Source organism: Synchiropus splendidus, chromosome 5 (genome assembly GCF_027744825.2).
Source record: "Synchiropus splendidus isolate RoL2022-P1 chromosome 5, RoL_Sspl_1.0, whole genome shotgun sequence".
In the NCBI taxonomy this organism is placed as follows: domain Eukaryota; kingdom Metazoa; phylum Chordata; class Actinopteri; order Syngnathiformes; family Callionymidae; genus Synchiropus; species Synchiropus splendidus.
In genome coordinates this window covers 29,167,916-29,179,972 of record NC_071338.1, presented here as the reverse complement: position 1 = coordinate 29,179,972, position 12,057 = coordinate 29,167,916, and the positions used below count along the sequence as shown (strand labels likewise).

General features: G+C 43.2%; 1 protein-coding gene across 2 annotated transcripts in view; it reads left to right on the top strand.

Annotated features, from left to right (window-relative positions):
- The window catches only part of kiaa1549lb (KIAA1549-like b), a 78,812-nt gene that overhangs the window by 32,729 nt on the left and 34,026 nt on the right, over positions 1–12,057 (top strand). For both annotated transcript variants that reach the window (XM_053866351.1, XM_053866350.1), the window contains 3 exons: positions 8,163–8,382; positions 8,464–8,597; positions 9,668–9,836. In XM_053866351.1, coding sequence (XP_053722326.1) covers positions 8,163–8,382; positions 8,464–8,597; positions 9,668–9,836 — 523 coding nt within the window. The remainder of the gene's footprint in view (positions 1–8,162; positions 8,383–8,463; positions 8,598–9,667; positions 9,837–12,057) is intronic.

Below are 12,057 nucleotides of genomic sequence, written 5' to 3'. Positions count from 1 at the left end.
TGACAATCTAAGTATATCTTTAGTGCCACTGCTTTTATAACAGACATTACAGCATGAGGCATATGTGGGACCTGTTAAACACGGCGTACCAGTGTCTGACACAGTAACAGGACCATCGGAAATAACACCCAATAAAAGTTACATATTTATATAGCCATGTCTCAAGCGCCTAGATATGGTTAATACATATACAGTAGAAAAGGTGCAGTTCCCGTCACCATTCTTTGCATTCTGTTTGAAGAAGGTTGGTAGACAAATATTTTGCCCTTAATTTGCAGACGTCATTTCAAGTCTTCATCCTCCACCTGCACCTATCCTCATCATCATCACCATCATTTACCACAGCTGTGAAGCTCATTGGTTGTCCCTTTTACTCTGAGTCTCCATCTCATCCAACATGTTTCTTGTCCCTGTTCCCTGAGTCTGGCCTTTGTCTCCAAACTGTTCATCATGGGTTGTTCGTCTGACAGTTTCTGAACTTTAAGTACCATCAATCTTGTCAGCATGTCCAACCGTGCTGTTTCAAGGAAGCGTACCGCGCTCAGCAGCAGCTTGCTTGCGGTAACAATCGAACCCTCCATGAAGCACGGCACGTTGGCCATGCCTGAAGTCACTCACAACAACAACCTGTGTATTTTCAACTCTGTCACGTCTCACTCCCATCTCTGAACCAGAGTATTGTAGTACTGGAAAGTACCGGACTGTGTCTCAATACTGGACTCAAGACCACACATCAAATGTCTGGGTCTTGACTTAGAATCAAGTTCATATACAGTGGTACCTCGGTTCTCAATCACAATCCGTTCCAGACGGCCGTAAGAGAAGCGAATTGTTCGAAAACTGAATCGATTTTTCCCATTACAATGAATGGAAAAAGAAATAATGCGTTCCAAGCCTTAACATAGTCTTTTGTAGGAGTGAATGTCGAGTGTCTGCTGCAGGTGGCTGTTCCTCTATGTGTGTGGCCGCTGCATGTGGGAGGGGTTGCCGAGTGAGTGACGTCTCTCCAGAAGTGAAGAGGTGCCCGGTGCGTGTCCAGCTCTGAATGTGCGCTTCTGTGCAGTTTGGCTGTGACAAAGTCATAAACCAAGTCACGCTCTGTCCCAGACTCGCCTCATCCCTGTCCCAGCTCCAGCCCACTACAGGACATCAAACCCTGGAGTGAGCGCTCCAGCACCTCCCCTGTGACACTCTACCACGGTCCAGTGCGGAGACAGGAAAGGTTTTACACCTCACTATGAAGAAAAAACAGTCAGTAAATGTAGCTAACGGGACACGTCTGCATACAGAGGCTGTGTTATACACAATAACAAAGCGTGTCATGGGTCAGCTGATCGGTCCGCGGCGTTATGTTTTTTCCGTCCTTTTTTTGGGGGCATTCGAGTTCTTGATTTTTGTTCGAAATCCGAAGCAAAATAATCTAAAAGTTTTCTTCGAACTCCGATTTGTTCAAATTCCGGGACGTTTGAAAACTGAGGTATCACTGTATATCTTTTTTTTTCTCAAGCTCAAGAAAGGTGTGAGGGGTCTGTGTCCATCCATCCATTGGACTAATACTGTGTTCTGTATACAGTTTTGGTCTCAGTCTGGACTTGCCTCGCCCCCTCAAAGTCTGGGTCTTGGTATGCACTGGTGTTGGTCTTGACTTAGGTGGCCTCGACTACAACCCTGCCATAGTCATCACTGAGCAGCACTGTCAGTCGTCCGCACCTCGGTCCCAAATATTTTAACAGCTCCCTGCACCATCACTGTTATTCATACCTCCCTCTTATCCACAGACGTATTCCATGTTGCCTCTAACTCTAAATCTAGATCAGCAGACATGTCCCATGGAGGCTCCTCCTGTACCTTATATGTTCCTCCGTCACCATAGCAAGCAAGAAGAGACTCTGCCTGGAATACAGCACACACTGCTCTTTATTCTCCTGCGAACTCCAAACTCCTGAAAGCTCAGAATTAAAGACTTTAGTAGGAATTCATGAAATCTCTTCTCCATTGCAACGCCATTTACTGCTGAAAAGTATCAGCTTCTAACCCAGTCTCTGGATGGTGACTCTTGTTTCCCTGTTGGGGAAGCAAATCTACTATACCCCAAATGTAATACCATACCTTCACAGCGTATTGTCTTACTTAAAAAAATTATGAAATGATGACTAAAACTAAATAAGAAAAAGATTCAGGCTTTAAAGGGGTGCAGAAAAGTTTCATGCCTCAAAAAGTTCTACGATATCCATTGCACATTGACTCTTCATTTAACTCACTGTGTATTAGAGAGCAGGACTTTCATGATTTTAAATGTAAATTGTCATTTTTTTTGTTTCACAGAGGCTCATTGGTGTTGAGTGACTCGCACACTAAAACTCTCACGTAGGCTATAAACCAGAGAAATGAGGGCTATTATCGAAACTAGGCTGTGAGTGAAGCTGCCCCAGAAACCGTCAAAGAATCTGTACCAAAAACCAAATGATCTCATTTCCGCTCGTTGTCAGGTAGGGGAGGTTTTACATGCTGGGATTTGTCTGTGAGATTAACCTAATCCCCCATTTAGGCTCAAAATGGTGTGGATGTGTGTTATGAATAACAGCTCTGCAATGAAATGGGGTGGAAAAAAAAGAAAAGTTATCAAAGAGTAATTGCAGAGGCCAGACTCAGATGAAGAGAGGTGACAGTGATGGGTGAAGAATGTTGGAGATGGAGAAACGCGGGGTAGAGGAGAAGGGGATGGCAAACAATAAGGAGGAGATGAAGAGGATGGTTGTGATGTAGGTTAAGATGTAGGTACGGTGGCCCAGAAGTGCTCCACACAACTGCATTAAACTTAATGTCGCTACATTAAACACTCACCTGCATCAAACTATGCACAAATACATGTAATTCAACGCAACTTCTTCACTATTTTAAGGTTAAGGTTTAACGTTATTTCATGATAATGCTTGAGTTTAAGTACCACCTGGATGATCGGTGAGATCTTCCGGGACCAGAAGCTCACCAGGTTGGAGGAAGCAGAGAAAGACATGAGAAAATAAAACCAAAATAAAAGCAGAACATGGCAGGACAGGCAAAACGGTTGCATTTTATCTGCTGTGGAAGTGTATTGAAAGCAAAAAAAAAAAAGATTTGGATGAGACGGTGCGTCCATCAAGTTCTTCAGGAGCATCATCAGCTTGGTGAGTCATGAATTCCTGCAACCGCTGTGCTCAGCTTCTCTTCCATTTCACTTCTTTGCCTAGGAGTAAAATTTGGGCTCCGATGTAAACATGCTACAATTTGTCGCAGGAATTCAGATTTTTCAACCACAATCTTTGATGTGACAGTTGCTTGAAGCGTGTTCCAATATGAATACACCTTTGGTGTGACCTGTTAGACTGTATTTTAGGATATAGCAGGTTCAAGTCAACTTCTAAAATAGATTTATTTGAATGTATTTATTTGAATTTAAATCAATAGTTGTCCCTATAACCCGCATGCATCTATGGAAAATCCATTTTTGTAACCCCGTATTTCAGCTTAGTTGTCCTCCAGTCTTGAAGGCCAACACTCTCGTCCTCTTTGTTTCTCCGCTTCCTCATCAAACATTTCGACAAAGCTTTGGTTCCTTTAAGCAGGACTCCTTCCTCCAATAGGAAGCCGGCTGTTGGCAGGGGAAATGGCCTCTGTGTTTAATTATGGCTTATAAAAGGAAGGGAGGAGAGCAGCGCGCTGATGCTAAAATGACGGTGGGCGCCTGAATGCCTCCACAGGATCAATAGGACCTGCTGAAAAGCAACCAAATGCCTCACATTTGAATGGACTGATCAATTTTGAATGTCAAAACTCTCCAATGTGCTTATCGGATTTAATATGATCAGGGATCAAGTTGGCGAGAGCAATGCTGGAAACGCAATCTCTTAATAACGCCTTCACTCAGGGGAAGCCCGAGGAGCGATAATAAAGAGCTCTTTTCACCGCGCTGGCAACAAGGCGGGATTGTGAGGAAGCAGAGCAGCGACTTTCAGCTCCACGCGCTATTGACTTTCAACGTTTTTGCCAATGGAAGTTCTGTCAACGTGGGGTTTAGATAACTAATCTCAATGGCCTCCTCTTTCTTACTGCATCCGTCATCGTTCTCTTTTTCTGTTTCCACCTGGGCTCGGCTCAGATGGAAGTCTCCACCATGATCACACATATTTCAGAATGTCAAGCGCTGGAAAGCAAAGATATTCCGACTTGTCAGGGGCGAGAATGGGAATGCAGAGATGGCTCACCTCTTGGGGTGGAAGAGAAGGAACATAGGCCCCTTTGTCACCGAGTCCTAATTTAACAGCTCAGATTTACTTCTTTTGAGAGCAGCTCTCGCTTTACTTTCCCTTCCCTTCTGCAGTGTTTATGATCCATCAGCCAAAGGCTCTTTTTAGCTGGTCCTTTGGTAGCATATGTCTGCAGCTTGACCACGTGCATCTGTGAGCACCACAAATGTAGGCCATCACGGCGACTACTTACCTGCGTTTACAGACGTAAACTGTATTAATCGTCTCAGCGAGTTGTTGGAAAACATGTAAGCTGCATTTACGCTTCCAAAAAAAATTGTTTTTATTCAGAGGCTGCGCATTCCCTTATCAATACAACGTCAGTCTATTGAAATCATCTTGTACAGCTTTGTAACGCTGCAGCATTGAGAAGCTGGTATAAGATAGCGTTGCCATCCGTCCTTGGAAATACGGAGTTGTCCCGGATTTGAACATGAAAATGAAGCGTCCCTTATTGAACTAAAACAGGGCTGGATTTGTACCGTTACTTTGGAGGCGTTCTGAAAGTACGGTGGTGCTGCCAGATCTGCGTCTCTCCAATGGTTCTGACTCTACTCCACTAAATTTAATGTCAGGTAAAACTGGAACCAGAGATGGAGGAGGGCGGGTGCCTGTCTTCCATGTTACCGCAGAACTGCATTTAAAGATAAAGTCAAGTCACTGTTATAAGCTGTCACGTTTTCAAGTTTGGCTTTCATTATAAAGTTTTTTGGGGTCGATCTCACTTGTCACGTACACGGAACAGTCTCCTCAAAACAAAGGCTTCAGCTCTTTATTGATGTTTACTGGTATATTTGTAAAAATAACTTCAACTACGAGGGAAGATTTGTGTGGAATCATTTAAATTTATATATTCTACATTCTCTCTCTTCTCATCTGCTATTTGACACGAGTAACACCACATTCTGACTGTAAATAGCCATTGCTCACTTTGATATTTGAGATGTACGGTATGACAAAATATTAAACTTTTCACAGAATGTCTGAATATCACACGGGTGTACTTTTATAACCCATTTTTTCTTTCACCACGGGCGAGGTGTCCCTTTTTTCGCAGCATGAAAGGTGGCAGCCTAGTGTGAGCAGGTGGCAGTGAGTAAGAACTGAGCACCGCCAGTGATTATTGATCTTGAAAACACTAAAAATAAGGTTTTGCTCACCCAAAAAATGGCAGTATGAAAGGAGCACAACACTACTTGTCAACACTATGGTTGGCTATCACCAGGTCCCTCACGATTTCATACTATCATGACGCAACGATGTATCGTATCGTAATAAGTGTCATCCATGATACATCACAATACTCGTGTCTCTTTAGAAATTCAGACTAAACTGACTGCACTGAATTCATCTCATGGGAAATACTGAGCATTGTTTCTCACGAATGACAACCAAGTAAAAAATATATACACATACTGCACAGTGGCTGTTCTTCATAGCCACCAAGTCTAACTGCACTGCACATCTCGGTTTACAAGCATTGGCAAAACTAACTGTATTAATGACAAACAGCACCTCCGTAACAAAGGGTGGCGCCGTCCTTTCTGAAGTCCTTCCACTTCAACTTAACCGTCTCCAGCAGATCTGTGACCCTTTGCACATATTTATTCGGGATCTCATTAGGTCAGAGAAAAAACTGTGAAAAATATATTACACTTTAAATTATTTGCTTTTTTCCATCATTCATGATGAATTAAATTCTTGATGTAACCCATTAGTTATTTTTATGTCTTTGAAAATACAGACCTAAAATAACTAATGATTGTATTTTGTGTTTTTCCTCCCACAAAGCTAAAAACTAATTACTAATTAATTATAGTGTTCATTTCAACAACATTTTTGTCTGTAGAAATAAGCCCCCAAAATATGTTCCTCTTGAATAAAATGGCTTTTTGTTATATTGCAGCCAAGATATTCACACTTCAAATGGTCTTCCAGTATTTATGGTCCACATTGAGAATAAAATATACATAAACAAAGAAAAAAATATTGTCAAATCCTATTTTTCAAACTTTTTTTTGTCATATTTGACTCATAAAACGTAAAAAAAAATCATCTGTTCTTCCAAGTGGATTTCTGAGACTGCTGCAGTATTAGACTTGGTACACTGCAATTGTGCCGAATGATCGAGTAGTTCAACAGACGTGGTCCAGAATTAGCACTTTGGCACGACGCTTCAACACGGTCACCATCCTGGAGCCGTCATCATTGTCAACATCGTGGTGGAAAGCTTCCTTCAATCTGTTTCTGGATGAGGGTAAACTCACAAGTTTCTGAGGCAATGCATCATGCGATGTGCTGCCACATCTGTCTTTAAGAATTGCAGCAAGTGAGAGAATGTTTTTACAACGTTGGAGAAAATCTTGCGATATAGTATTGATATTCTGACACGGCCCGAGTCAACATCTGTTGCGATACCGACAAGCGACTCACTGACTCTCTCTGCACATGTTTGCCACCTGTTTAAGTTTGTGCTCTGGAAATATTTGAACCCACGAAGGTGTTGAGAACAAGAGTGAACGCCGTCCTGAATCCTAAGCACTTGGACGTTTCATGTCTTGGGAAGCCATTAGCATTCCAAGTTCAGTTTTGGAGCTAATCACCCCGACATCACATCAAAGCATGGATGGATCTTACATTAAGCTGCTCTAACAAACTTCCTCAAGCATCAAACTACCAGAAACAACTTCGACACGACTTCAAGACGCACACGCCCCTACGAAGTTTTTTTTTTTTTTTGTTTTCGTGACTGCGTCTTTGAAGACCCGGTGCGTTTGGTAATCTGCTCCCATGTTGACTTCAAAAGAAATCAAAGTAAGATTTGCCCGCAGCTTCACGACGCCGACTGAACTGCTACACAGCCGTTTGTATTTGTTGTGCGTTCGCTGGACACTAAGCCAAGTTCATTATGAGCCGTGAAACGTTGGCCAAGGACAAGTACTTCAACTTCAGGCTTGATGAATATGACATTTTGAGGGAAAGAAACCCACATTTTAACTGCATCTTGGCAGTTTGTACGGATTCTGATGAAGCAATTCTACATACAGATGATCGCCATCTGTTGACGTGTGGGTGCCCGAGTTGGAGATTTCATCATTTACATAATCTCCACGTGACGTGCCGATCGATGGCCTTTCCAGCAGCAATGTGTTGTGACAGATAAAAGTTCATCTGAGGGAAAACGGCGTTTGTGATTTTATGACCCGCGACAAACAAAATCATAAATTAGATGTTCACCAAAACATCTTTTGTCAAAATGATACACGCGTCTGTCAAAACAACATCTTTTCATATTGATAATATTGGTGGAAATAAAGATACATTTTATTTGGAGGTACTCCTTTAATGCAGCAAATTATTTTGGATGTAGATTTAATTTTATCACAGAAAAAAACTTGAAAATGTTTGATTTTTTTTTTTTGCATCATCCTGCAGTGTTTCTTTTATTCTTCTGCTGAGAGGGTCATGAAGGAATGACCCCTATTTAAGGGTGGTAGACAAGACCCTGCAGGGACATGGCTCCATTTGAGTGACTGACGGATTCCACTCTGTCTCCAACTGTTCTAGTCCCTTGCTAATACACACATCACTCCTGAGTTGAATCTTCCTGTCTGGCGTTTTTCAACTGAAAGGTTGAAAAGCTTTCTTGTCTCTTCTGGCAAAAACAGGAATTTGTCTTTTGTCATGGCTGTTGACAAGTTTAAAACCACACTCGCACATGAAGAGCAGCACTGACATGCTAAAAACACACGAACAAGGTAAAATGACTACAATCTGAAATAACACATTGCAGTCTGCTGAATTTCTTTCCAACTGGAAAGTTTATCGACATCAGCGGCTTGTCGATGACACTCCGTTCCCTCTTTTCTCTCGCAGGTGGAGACCGTATTTGGGTCACCAAACATGACAGTGGCTTACCATGTGACTGGAGGAGACACGGTGTACCCCCCCTCTGTGGTGCTTGATGGCTTGGACGCCTACGGTCGAGATAAGCTGATTGCAGACCTGCGACAATACCTGCCTTTAGTTACGGCGCTGCCCATCCCAGTTGCATTGTGGAGGCCGAGTCCTTCCACGGCATATCAGCTGAAAACAGGTCAGAAATCAAGTGCATGTTTGTGCAAGGACTTGCCAGGGTTATTCAGCGACCACATTTTATTTCTCATTTCCTCTTCAGTGTTGCAGTTTGTCGGAGCAGGAGATGATCCACGCTCCTGCAGGTTTTTCCAAATGATGGAGCAAAGACTGGAGAAGGTGTTTGCAGAAGCGCAGTCCAGGGTGCTGCGCACCAGCAGCAGACTCTCTGTTCAGGTATGCGATACTGCAGCTTTGGATTTACCTTTCTGTTTTCTGTTATGTTTCTGTTTGTGTAGTGGTTGTGACCACCTGACCTGAGACCGAGTCGAGACCAAGGCTGAGAACAAAGAATCCAGAAGCATAAGTTTATTAGTCATGTAGTCACAGATGAGGTTAGACAAGAAGCCCCTTGGACGATGATGTTTGCTGATGACTTTGTGATCTGTGGTGAGAGCAGGGAGCAAGTGGAAGATAAGCTAGAGAGGTGGAGGTTTGCCTTAGTAAGATGGAATACGTATGTGAATGAGAGGGAGCCAAGTGGACAAGTGAAGTTACAGGATGCAGAGATGAAGAATGTGGGAGGTTTGAAGTACTTAGGCTCAACTGTCCAGGGCCATGGAGAGTGTGAGAAAGAGGTGAAGAAGCAGGTGCAGGCAGGATGGAATCATTGGATAAAAGTGTCAGGTGTGATGTGTCACAAAAGGGTGTCGGCAAGGATGAAAGGGGAAGTGTCCAAAAGGGTGGTGAGGCCAGCAATGTTGTATGGTTTGGAAACAGTGGCACTGAGGAAACGACAGGAGGCGGAGCTGGAGGTAGCAGAGATGAAGATGCTGAGCTTCTCTCTGGGAGTGAGCAGGATGATGATAGGATCAGAGGGACAGCACATGTGCTCAGGTGTTTAGGAGACCAAGTCAGAGAGGCTGGATGGAGATGGTTTGGACATGTACAGAGGAGAGAGAGAGAGCCAGTACATTGGTAGATGAAGATGTTGAGGTTGGAACTGCCAGGCAGAAGGTGGAGGGGAAGGTGGAGAGGAGATTGATGGAGGTGGTGAAGGAGGACATGAGGTTTGTAGGTTTGAGAGAAGAGGAAGCAGAGAAGAAGTCACACACATTTATTTCTTACTGTGTAAGAAATGGTAGTCATTTTCTCCCAATATAAATCAAAAACTGAAATGCTTTCATGGGAACAAACAAGCGGTTAGTTCTGTATTCAGTATGGTCTCGCTCTTGGTCTCTCTATGGGGTTAGGTTTTCTCAAATTCAGCACCAGTTACCGTGGTAAAATCAGATTCTCTCGCTCAGATGCTGAGTGTCAGCCAAGGAAGCAGCTCCCCTGCGGTCTCCTTGGTCTACGCGGTGAAGAACGGGACGGCCTTCCTCAACGGCACCACCGCCTCAAACCTACTGGGCCGGCTCTCGGCTGAGCTTGTTGGCTACTTCCTCTTCTACCCGCCGCTGGTCATCGCTGAGCGTAAGACACTAAATCACTGCAGAAATAACAAGATCATTATGATTCTTTTGTATCGTTTTTTTTTTTGTCATAGCATTTTAATTTAACCAGATAATGGAGTATGAAACAGTGGCAGCAGACCTTTTCTACATTTAATGCAGCGTGTGTTTCACTGGGTCTCAGGGATAGATCCATTTAATTGCCAAGTCTGACATACACTTTCTCTTTAATTGGATGTTTGTGACCGGTGTGCTGAGTTAACTTCAAAAATCAGGGGAGATACTGGAGCCCCACAATGAAACACAGCTCGGCATTTTCTTTCTTCTGCTCCTCCTTTGAGGCCGGTTACGCTCGCTGTGTGAGATGCACTTGGTGAAAACAAACCAAGAGTGACAGGATATCAGTGGGCGCCTCAATAACAGGCCCAGTGAGGATGTTTGTCTCCCAGTGTAACCAGGGAATTAATGATAAAACATTCAATACGGACGGTTTGGCTGATGAGGAGGTTTGGTTAGTGGTTAACTGTCAAGACCGAGAAGCCGCAGAATCACCCGGCTGTCAGAGAGAGCGCTGAAGGTGGGCTCCAGTTCAGCCATTTATTTCAACACCACCTCACACAGGAGTCCAGGTGCTTTCCAAGTGAAATCCAAAAGATTTATAGGATCACGCTTTGCAGGGGCGTGAAACCACATTATGCTAGAGGACAATTTAGTTCCCGGTTTTGGGCCAAAACATTTTGTATTTATAGGAAGAGAAAACCAAGCAGAATGTGATATCAGTCTTCATTTTAATTAATTTTAGAGCCTCTGTGTGGCTGATTCCCAAATACTGAATTTGTACTCCAGCAATGCAGGACTCTCTTTGAAGCACAAATATACACACCCTTTCTGTCATTCATCAGATTCCCTTGTATCTGCATCACTCTTTTTTGGACAATTGCATTTTTGACCGTCACCAAACCTTCGACACGATTCTTACAATATCAACCAGATTAGATGTGATCCGGTCTTTGGAAAGCTTTCGATTGAAACTGAATGTAATTGTGAGCCAACTCTGCAAATGCATTGCACTTGTGAGGCACTTCAGATGAGTTGTCAGATTCACATCATGTAGCTTTGCATTAGCACCAGTTCGCATTGTGGTTGCAAGCACAGCATTCGCCTGTTACATGGGTTGTGGATATATTGATATTATGTCCCTAATATGAGGAGAGCATCACATAATAGTGTGATGTTTCTGCGAAGTTCGGATGACCGGAATTTCCACAATCGTTCAGCTCTCCTGACATTTGTTGAGATGTTTGCAAAGCTTCAGTGCTTAACCTCAAACTAACAGAAGAGAAACTGCTAAACTATTTTAAATATTGATCTATATGTTTATTGTGGTAGACAAAAATGTATTCATTTATTTCAGAAAAAAATTAACGTCTGTTTAGGAAAAAATAGAATTTATTTGTCGCAACTTTCAAAAGGTTTTGGCTTGAATTTGCCCAGGAGAATTACATTGACGACCTATTGGAGACCACATTGCTTCTGATATTTTGAGGCATCCTCGAGAGCGAGTGTGTAGTCGGTCTCCTCACTTCACCAGCTCATGAGGGATATTTCATTGTTTATTCTTGACCCCTCAACAAGCTGTTTTGTTGCAGCCTGAGATTCTGAATGTCAACAACAAATCTGGCCACTTTCAAAATAATAATAAAAACGATAATAATAAAAATCGATGGAGATTGGAGGGAGTTTAATTGAAGATGGAAATGTTTGTGTACAGTGGTACCTTGGTTTTCGAACGTCTCGGACTTCGAACAAATCGGAGTTCAAACAAAAACTTCGAGATTTTTTTGCTTCTGATGTTGAACGAAAATCCAGAACTCGAACGTCCCCGAAAAATGCCGGAACAAACATAACGTGCGCGGACCGATCAGCTGACCCATGACACGCTTTGTTATCGTGTATAACGCAGCCTCTGTATGCAGACGTGTCTCGTCAGCTACATTTACTGACTGTTTTTTCTTCATATTGAGGTGTAAAACCTTTCCTGTCTCCACACTGGACCGTGGTAGAGTGTCACAGGGGAGGTGCTGGAGCGCTCACTCCAGGGTTTGATGTCCTGTTGTGGGCTGGAGCTGGGACAGGGATGAGGCGAGTCTGGGACAGAGCGTGACTTGGTTTATGACTTTGTCACAGCCAAACTGCACAGAAGCGCACATTCAGAGCTGGACACGCACCGGGCACCTCTTCAC